This window comes from Prosopis cineraria, unplaced genomic scaffold (assembly GCF_029017545.1).
Source record: "Prosopis cineraria cultivar Desert tree isolate PC_DT_omini unplaced genomic scaffold, ASM2901754v1 PC4, whole genome shotgun sequence".
Lineage (NCBI taxonomy): Eukaryota > Viridiplantae > Streptophyta > Magnoliopsida > Fabales > Fabaceae > Prosopis > Prosopis cineraria.
This window is the reverse complement of record NW_026555335.1, coordinates 40,872,404-40,882,611: the sequence shown is the minus strand read 5'-3', so window position 1 is coordinate 40,882,611 and position 10,208 is coordinate 40,872,404. Positions and strand designations below refer to the sequence as shown.

At 32.1% G+C, this 10,208-nt stretch overlaps 1 protein-coding gene across 3 annotated transcripts; it reads left to right on the top strand.

Moving 5' to 3' along the window:
* The first annotated feature begins 3,306 nt into the window (after window positions 1–3,306).
* Window positions 3,307–9,859, top strand: LOC129309739 (protease Do-like 9). 3 transcript variants are annotated; one of them, XM_054951427.1, is made up of 11 exons: window positions 3,307–3,464; window positions 3,858–3,924; window positions 4,676–5,325; window positions 5,527–5,726; window positions 6,053–6,233; window positions 6,358–6,549; window positions 7,894–8,126; window positions 8,889–8,990; window positions 9,079–9,129; window positions 9,243–9,347; window positions 9,457–9,859. In XM_054951427.1, the coding sequence occupies exons 3-11, from the start codon at window positions 4,713–4,715 to the stop codon at window positions 9,553–9,555; spliced, it is 1,776 nt and encodes a 591-aa protein (XP_054807402.1). In that variant the 5' UTR covers window positions 3,307–3,464; window positions 3,858–3,924; window positions 4,676–4,712; the 3' UTR covers window positions 9,556–9,859. The 3 variants fall into 3 exon arrangements, with proteins under 3 accessions (XP_054807402.1, XP_054807404.1, XP_054807403.1); XM_054951428.1 differs by having other exon boundaries at window positions 3,324–3,464; window positions 3,861–3,924; XM_054951429.1 differs by lacking the exon at window positions 3,858–3,924 and having other exon boundaries at window positions 3,311–3,464.
* The last annotated feature ends 349 nt before the right edge of the window (window positions 9,860–10,208 follow it).

Here is a 10,208-nt window from a genome sequence, read left to right as displayed (position 1 = left end):
ATTTAGATGAGAATATAATTTTTTTCAATAAAACAAATGAAATCTCTCTACTATATGCATCTGTGTGTATCTGTATATGTATGAATATGTGTAAATAGAATTAATTTAAATAATCAAACCCTTTAACATAAATGAAATAATAATTGTAATTAATTTTTGTAATTCATTCAAATAATACTAATTAAATTAATATGAAAGAATAACGGTAGCTTTAATTTTGCAATTATTTTAATTTAAGAAAAATACAAGTTTTGGTTATGATTTAAATCTTATTATTCATTTAAATTATTAATTATATGGTCACACTCGTGCATTGCATGGAACATATGCTACTTTAGTATTAAAAAATACTATATTTGGTCCCAAAAAAATTTAGGATTTTTTTAACTTTTTGTTAATTCATCGCTTACATGTTAACTCTAATTTTACATGTATCTAGTAACCTTTTTTCCTTTTCTTTTAAACATGCTTCATGCTACAACCATAAATAATTAATAGACATAGAATGTGTATAGTAGCTTCTTACTATCTTTTGTTGGCCAACAAGGAGTAGCTTCTTCCCAATTTAAAGTGTTTTATTTTAAATATTCTCATTTTCTAAATAAATGGAGAGATAGATGAAGGGTAAAAATTCAAAATAATTATTATTCCATTAAAATTTTAAAGTTCCAATAATTTTAAAAATAAAAAAAATCCAATAGAATAAAAAAATATTATTTATGGAATATTAAAAAATTATTGATATTGGTAAATTTTAAAAGCCAAGAAAAATGTATGGAATTATGTGTATTTTGGTTAAATTTTATATGGAAAAATATTTATTCCATCACCTTAAATTTAGTTCTTTATGAAAAACTGTGAGCAAAAACATATTCCTATTACTTTAATTCTGTTTAAATTTAATTTTCACTCTGACTTTTTTTCTTAATTTTAAATGTTTTCTTTTTTCTCAAACATTGACAAAATAAAATACTTAATAGAAAAATTCTTAGAGAGAATGGCCCCTAAGGCCTTCAAAACAAAGAAATTTGCACATAATGCCCAATATATTGTGAATTTATTTTGCGAGCCTTATATAAAAATAAGTTTTTTTTAGTGAAAAGACTCACTTGCCCTTCTTTTGAAATGCATAGGTTTTCCACATATATGTATCACATAATGACTATATATAACATAACAAGATATATACATTAATAATACAATGTTTGTTCAGTATACATAATTTATCTGGCCTAATTGAATAATAATATACAAGTTTTTCATGTGTGTGAACAACAAATCCATATATAATATGATAATGTTCATACATTAACAATATAATATTCGTTTATTATATATAGTTTATGTAATTTAGTTAAACAATAAAATACAAATTTCTTAGGTGTATAAATAACAAAATATTTGTATATAACATAACAATATTTATATATTAACAACATAAACTCATTCATTATGTATAGTTTGTGTGATTTTGTTGAATAATAATATATAAGTTTTTCAAGTATATAAATAATAAAATATTTGTCTATAACATAATAAGATTCATACATTATTGTCTTGTGCACGGTATTATTTTTTTAAAACTAGGAGTAAATGAGTTTTTTAATTAAATAATATATTCACATGCAAGGCTTTTGAGCCTGTAGAATAAATGCAGAATATATTAAGACTTATGTGTCATTATTCCAAATTCTTATTTGGCTAATTAGCAATTTAACTAACAATTTTTTTTAGATATCAATTTAATAAACAATTTACTTGATGCTTTGTTTGCTTCATCGTTGTCTTGTTTCCCATTAAAAAAAAGAAAAAAAAAGAAAGAAGAAAAGTCAAACAAATGTATTTGCGTCCATTTAAATTTTAATTGAATATAATAAACTATAAAAATAATTAATTAAATGATAAATTAATTATAATTAATTATGTTATAACGCAATTTACTGAGATACAGTTTTTTTAAAATTAATTTTAATATAATTAAAGATATTTGAATAATTTATTTAAAATCAAATTTAGTTGTGTAAATTACTATAAAAGATATTGCCTTTCAAAATTAAATTATTGATAAATTTATATTTAATATTATTAAAGTTGTTACATTTTATTGGAGAAGTAAGATATATTATTTAAATTACATGTCTAATTAATTAAAAAATTTAAATTATATTAACATTAACATTTAATTTTACATAAACAAGTAATTCAGTATATTTTAATTAAAATATATTTAATAAAAGAGAAAAATTTAATTCTTAAATATCAAACATTAACTTTACAATAACTAATGAAGATGTTAATATATAAATTAATTTTTAATAACATCACGAATATGAAACATATCTAAAGCATTGTCTAAAAATTTTGGCAACATAAAAATATATAACAATGAAACAAATAATACAAAATCTCTCTCTCTAGACCTTTGTAACAATAATTGTAATAATCCTCAATTTAAAATTAAATTAAATTAATTTTTTTCTATTAATTAATATTTTATTTAAATTAGTTTTATATAAGAACTTATGCTAGAAATTTTTTTAGGATTCAAAATTTAAATTTTATTAAAAAAATAGAAAATAAGAAAGTTTGATTTTATTTTTATTAAATTTTATATTTTTTTATAATTTTTTTGAGCCTTTCTTACAATTTTTCCACGTGCTTTTATAATTCTAACACAGAAGCTGAGTGTTGTGGGTCTGTTTGGATTTCAGTTGGGTATAATAGATTATAAAAATAATTGATTAAGTGATAGATTTTAATCATAATTGATTATATTATAACGCAATTTGTTTGGATACTGTTTTTTTAAAATTAATTTTAACATAATTGAAGATATTTAAATAATTTAATCAGAATTAATTTTATTTATATAAATTATTATTTAATTTAATTTTTAAATACCAAATATTAATTTTTTAAGGATACAAAATTTAAATTTTATTAAGAAAAAAAAGTTAAGAGAAAAGAGTTTGGTTTTATTTTTATTTAATATTGTGCATTTTTTATAATTTTTTGTTGGGCCTTTTTTTATAATTTTCTCCAATACTTTTAATCAACTTTTGGCACCGAAGGAGTTTTTGAAAAAACGCGTGTTTTACCTCATAATCGATTTTTAATTTTTTTTGACTGTTTGGGTAAATTGGTTCAAAAAATCGATTCTAAAGTAAAAAATCGATTATATTGCGTATCCAAACACACTGGCAGCTTAGCGAATTAATCGATTTTTTGGGCAAAATCGATTTTTTAGTTTAATTGGTGTTTGGGTAATGTGATTGGAAAATCGATTAAAATTCGTATCCAAACACACGCGAAGCACTTCGAAAGTTCATCCGGTCTCCACCTCCCCCCGCTCCCTCCGTCATTAGGCCCTGTGCCAGCAACCGTCGCGGAAGCGTCACTTTTCCTCTCTTCTTCTCTTTTGCTTCCTCTTGTGCCGTTTTGTTTGTGGAATTGGTACATGCTTGGTATGTATGCCTCTAGTGGTTCGTATACTTCAAACGCAGTTGGTTTTTATTGAAATTTTCACTTTAAACAACCGCATAGAACAGGAAAAAAAGGGATTTTCTGAGGTTATTGGATTTCATCTTTGTTTCGTGAAAAGGGTTGGCTTGGTTTTAATGCGTTATCCCCGCTCGCTTCCCGTTTAACTCATTGCCCAACCCCTCGCGCCTTCTTTTTATGCCCAGTCAGTGTTTGTCTTTAATTTATAGCCTTTTTCTTTATACTATTGTGCTTATTCTGGAAGGAATCATTCCTAAAAGCTTAACTCTTTACTCCTGAATCGCTGTACTGCATCTAGAGCTATCCATTTGTGTAATAAAACGCCTATTCGAGAAATTGAAATTTTTGTTGAATAGGAGGTGGCGCTTGGCGTTTGAATATCAGAGGCCTTACAACCTATTCGGATTTGTAATTATTTTATTGGTACGCACCAACTCGTGTCCTAGCTCGAATCTTTCTAGTCGATTTTTCCTAACTGCAGCATTCCAGGTCCACATGCGTAACCCCATTTTGTTGAATATCTGATGTACTTTCTTGGTCTATAGCTGTTTTGATCTTTAATAAGATTTCTAGTTCATATATGTTTAAATAAATATTAAATGCAGGCGTGGTTAATGCTTATCTAATTGTTGGTGGCTGAACTAGCAATTCTTATGAATAAGTTTGGCCAAATCCTTCTCAAATATGTCACCATCATTTAATTTGTGAGTTTGTTGCATGGGTAGGAATGCACCATCATTGTGTTTCTTTTCTTGGTAGCTTAGTTTTGTTTACCGTTCCATTCTCTATCCTTTTTCTTTTTTATATTCCTTAATTTTGTTAATTTCTATGAAGCAGCAATTTTGTTGTAAATTCTTGATTTGATCATCATATCAAATTTATTACCCAAGTGTCAATGTGTTGAGTAAATTGCAATCTGAGCGTCTAGTTTGCTGATTCTACAACTTTAAGTAGTCTTTTCACTATTTCTGACTTTAGTTTGTATCTTGGTAGATGTAGATAATAGGTTTTATCATCATCATCGTTTGTGATTTTGCTTAAAAAGGAAAATGATCCTTGCGGGTAGAGTTATTTAGGCCACCAATCTATTAGTAAAGTCACAAAAATATCACTTTTGCATTGGTCTCGTGGGACTCTACCTAATTCTGTCAGTTTTCTTCATTACTGTTTGCAGATAAGAACCAAAATCAGATTCTTTACAATACCAAGACATGGGGGACAACAAGCGAAAGAGAGGACGCAAGCCCAAAAATCCTGCTACAGAAATCCTAGACTTGCCTACCACTGGCACTGCCCCTAACAACAACAGCAACAACCCTTCCACTAAGGATGATGTCTTCTCTGTTGGCAATGTTGATCGAATTGACAACACTACCTCTCCACGCTACCGTCGCCGACCAAAGAAATCAGCCAATCACTTTGACAAGCTTGATAAGGCACCTGTAATTTCTACTGCTAGACGGGTTTCCCGTTCTGTTGACATTGATGGAGATTTTACTGTTCCTGGTGATACAGGGGGCTCTATGGCAGTAGCAATGGCCATGGAAGCAGATCCTGCATGGGAGAGTGTTTCGGCAAGAGTGGTGCCAGCAATGGACTCCGTTGTTAAGGTGTTCTGTGTGCACACAGAACCTAATTTTTCATTGCCGTGGCAGAGGAAAAGGCAGTACAGCTCTAGCAGTAGTGGGTTTGTGATAAGTGGGAGGAGGGTGCTCACCAATGCCCATTCAGTGGAGCACTACACCCAAGTCAAGCTCAAGAAACGTGGCTCCGATACCAAATACTTGGCCAGAGTGCTTGCCATTGGGACTGAATGTGACATTGGTACACATTTTTCCGTTGACATCTAAATCTAACTAATTTTTAATATATTAACCAGATGAATATGAGAATTAAATAGTAAAACAAAAACAGTGACAACATCAGCTATTTTATGAAAATTTGGAGGGAATCCATCACAAAGGAGGCCTCTAACTATAATTCTTATAAGAATCTGAATTAAATCTCTTAATGTTGCACTTGCAGCCATGCTTACTGTTGAAGATGATGAATTCTGGCAAGGAATGTCACCTGTAGAGTTCGGTTGTTTGCCCACACTGCAAGATGCGGTTATTGTTGTTGGTTACCCTATTGGCGGAGACACCATTTCAGTGACTAGTGGTGTTGTATCTCGCATTGAGATTCTATCATACGTCCATGGTTCTGCTGAACTTCTAGGATTACAGGTTAGGTTGAAATGACTGGCCTCTGCCCTTTGAAGCATGGACAAACATGCATGTTTACACGTCATCCATATGGGGTTTCTAGTTTCTCATTCTCTCTCTTTTTGGGGCTAGCCATGTTGGACTTGTGTATGATGCACATCATAACTGAAAATATTTCATTTTGGCATGTTTGTACACATAACATGTTAGGCTCGTGTTGATAATTTGTTGTGGCTGTGTCAGATACTCACATAGTAGAAAATAAGTGTGTCTTCTTTGTTCACTGGTATCATCAGGTTTGCTTCATTTGTCTCTTCCTAGTTTTGTGAAGGTTATTTCTTTTGCAGATAGATGCTGCTATAAACTCGGGTAATTCTGGTGGGCCTGCGTTTAATAATAAAGGAAGTTGTGTGGGAATTGCATTTCAGTCCCTCAAACATGAAGATGCAGAAAATATAGGTTATGTCATTCCAACACCAGTTATCATGCATTTCATCCGTGATTACGAGAAGAATGGTGCATATACAGGTATGATGGTTGCTGATTTGATATACGAAGATGTAAATTTGATTTTGACAAGATGCATCTAACAATGGTAAAAGAGTACAGAAGTTTTAATCTACTCGTTATTTTTGTTTGCATCTGCTTTCAGGATTCCCTGTCCTTGGGGTTGAGTGGCAGAAAATGGAAAATCCTGATCTGCGAATGGCAATGGGCATGAGATCTGATCAGAAGGGGGTACGTATCAGAAGAATTGATCCAACTGCTCCAGAATTTAATGTTTTGAAACCGTCAGATGTTATTCTTAGCTTTGATGGGGTTGATATTGCCAATGATGGGACAGGTAAATGGAATTTTGCTGCCTTGTATACTTTTGGGCATGCTATCTAGCCTATATTTTTATTGATATATATTTTTTTTTAGCTGGTAGAGAATTCCTTTGTTGGAGGACCTATCATTGCTTTTCTAAAGCAACCACTATAGACAAAAATGAATTGCGAGAGCATGAGCTCTTTACTTCTACTGTCCATCTCTCAGATTATGATCTTTTTGTGATATACTCTTCAATGTCTATAACTGATTGCTTAAAGTTGATAGATTTTACTTCCTCAAAACTATGATGGATAATACAGATAAAGCCTTTGTATATTGCTTTGACTCAGTTAGATAAGATGGAAACATCTATTTATATGATAAAGAGACATAGAGAAGAACAATCCTTTTGATGTATGGCCAGCTGAGAGGAAAGAATCGGGAAACATAAAGGCTGTTCATAAATACTATACAATCACATAGTTGACTATCCACAAAGGAAAATTTACGAGGGACTTAGGTAATATGAGATTCCTAGTTGTATATTGAGCAGTATGGCAGTATGGAATGGGATACTTAAACTGGATAGCTCTCCAACTTGAATAGTTAGTTTTTAGGGGTGTCATATCAAAGTTGATGATTTTGGCTTTGGAAAGGATATATATGGAGGGATCTGATTGGCAAAGAAGCTGAGTGAAGTGTCAAAGCATATAGCTGCTGAGATGTTTGCTTTTGAAGGGCGCATCCAATTGATGGAGACCAAGGTAACATGAGGAACTATATGGTTGTTCTATGGGGAACTTAAGTGAGTTAATTCTTCTATTTCAGTAGTTAACTTTTGAAGGAGTGTTCCTTACCTCACTTGGGGTGTCCATTAGATATAAATCATTTAATTTTGAAATTTCTTGGAGGAAAATAAGGGACATCACAGCAGCCTTTGGAAATAATTTAAATTTCAAAATTCCTTGGTATGTTCCTTAACCCCTGTCCGTTGTACGTGGTAGTGATGGGATATCTTTGTTAGTTAATCATCTCTCCTGGGGATGGGGATGAGCTGTGAAATTTCAAGTACCATACTTGTCATGATCTTTTCCTTAATTCTTTATTAGATGAGCTGTGAAATTTTGAGTACTATCCTACGAGGTTAAAGTTTATCTATGAGCAATATGTGATCTTCACCTAGTAGGATAAGATTTGTTGTTGTTAGAATGTGTGATGCTTGTTACTGCTGACAAGAAGAATTTTGGGCTAAGCACCTGTCCTGGCATAACTTTTCAGCTTATATGTTGATGTTTCATTGCTTTGTATCTAGTTATTGAGTTTGGTGTTCAAGTGTCTGCCCCTAATGCTTTAACTCCTTTGTTACATTTTACAGTTCCATTTCGCCATGGAGAGCGCATTGGTTTCAGTTATCTTATATCTCAGAAATACACTGGGGATAAAGCAGTAATCAAAGTATTGCGAGATTCAGAGATATCGAAATTTAACATTAAACTTGGTAGTCACAAAAGGCTCATTCCGGCACATAGCAAGGGCAAGCCTCCCTCATATTATATCATTGCCGGATTTGTTTTTACAACTGTCTCAGTTCCATATCTTCGTTCTGAGGTTTGTGGTTGATTCACCATCGTATGCTTCCAAAGTCAGTCTATTTCATGTTTATGTTGACAACGTTAATTTTTTTTAATATGCATGCTATCTCGTGTTCTTAGATTTTGTTTCTTGAAATGGTATCAAATGTCTAATACATCTGTGGTCTGCATTAATTTCAGCTGAACTAACAACATAAAATGATTCTATTTTTCATGAAACCAAAGAGTGTGACCATAATTGCTTAGGAGATTGTTGGGATGTGTGAAGAAATTTGATAATTTCATGAAAAATGATGAAATAAACCATCCACGTAAATTTGTAAATTTGCAGTATGGTTTCCATGTACAAGTGAATGGTGCTGTTCATCATTCATTAGCAATATGAATTATTGTCGGCTCTTGACTGCACTTATAGGGCCCTTAATGTGTGATCGGCCTTGTGCTTGTGGGATATGCCTGAATTAAGTTGGACCCTGTGGTTTAGTTAGTTGCTAGAGAATCTTTTGTATTTAGTCGGATACAATAGTATATTTAATCAAAGTCCAGTGATGTGTTAGTTTTCAATCCCTTTATTTGATTTTAGGTATTTATGGCAGAGCAGTTTATACTATGACTTGTTTCACTTTCACATTTTCTAGACTTATACCATGAGCTTTTGAAATTTTTGACCTTTTCCAGCTAGACTCCTGTAGATCTGGAAACACACTATAACTTTAGTAACTTGTGTTTCTGCATGAATTCCTGAATTTTCAAACCCTTCTCTTTCACGTATAAACAGTATGGAAAGGATTATGAATACGAGGCTCCAGTCAAGCTTTTGGATAAACTGCTGCATTCAATGCCACAGTCACCAAATGAGCAACTTGTTGTGGTCTCTCAGGTACACTCTGTCACTGTCTCTTGCCTTTTGCTGTTGTTTCTTTGTAGTTTCCAACAAAGTTGGATGATCTGTGTCCGCTAAATTGTAGGTGCTGGTAGCTGATATAAACATTGGGTATGAAGATATTGTTAATACTCAGGCTAGTATTAGTAATTTTTATTTTTCCATTGTTATTTCCTTGCTTCTATTTATATTATATTTAGTCTAGTCCACTCAGCCCTTCACTGACTCCCCTTCCATTTACATCTGAAGGTCCTCGCTTTTAATGGAAAACCTGTTAAAAACCTGAAGAGCTTGGCCACCATGGTTGAGAACTGCAATGATGAATATCTAAAATTCGATCTAGAGTATGATCAGGTGCCTCTTCTATTCCTTCTTCAACTGAGTGCTTGTGTGAAACATGGCTTTGTTTTAAGTGGAACATGGAATTTGCCCATCTATTAACCAGTAATCATGTCACACGCAGATAGTGGTCCTTCGCTCAGCTACTGCTAAAGCAGCTACTCTTGATATTCTAACTACGCACTGCATTCCATCAGCCATGTCGGATGATCTCAAGGGATGAATTGGAATGTGATTTTGTGGATTGTGCCTTTCTTTAACCCTTTACATCATCTTTTGAAAGGTTCAGATATGTAGGCTTGTAGGGTAGACTTTGCTAACCTGTTGTTTATAGGGAGATGGCGTTTCATTTCATTCAAGTGTTAATACGTCTCTAGCGACTGATAGAACTCCTATTTTTGACGTGGGTTTGGAAGACGCCAAATCAGGTTGCATAATTTATCGGTTTGACTGTATTCTTTTACATTTTTCTGTTACGAAATTTTGTGTCAGATGAGCAATACGAAATTTTGTATTGGATCTTTTTACTTTTCCCACTGGGATAACACTAGCTCATGATCCTAGAGTTCTGTTTTCCTTGGCTTGCTTTTTTTTTTAAAAAAAAAAATATTAATCTTCGTATACTATAAAGGGATGCTTCCATGAAGAGTTAAATTGAAATACCAAAGGCCTTTTGGGTTCAACTGGTTAAGGCAAGGACTGTTTGGTTTAATTAGCCAAAGAAGTTGGATTAGTTTATTTTGATCTCGAGTTTGAGTTTTAAAATATTTAGTCGAATAAAATAAATGTGTCAAATGTATTCTTTAGATAGTCATAAGGTCGTTGATGATAATTATTTCACAAAATGTTTTCAATTAGTTTGAGCGAGCGAGTGAT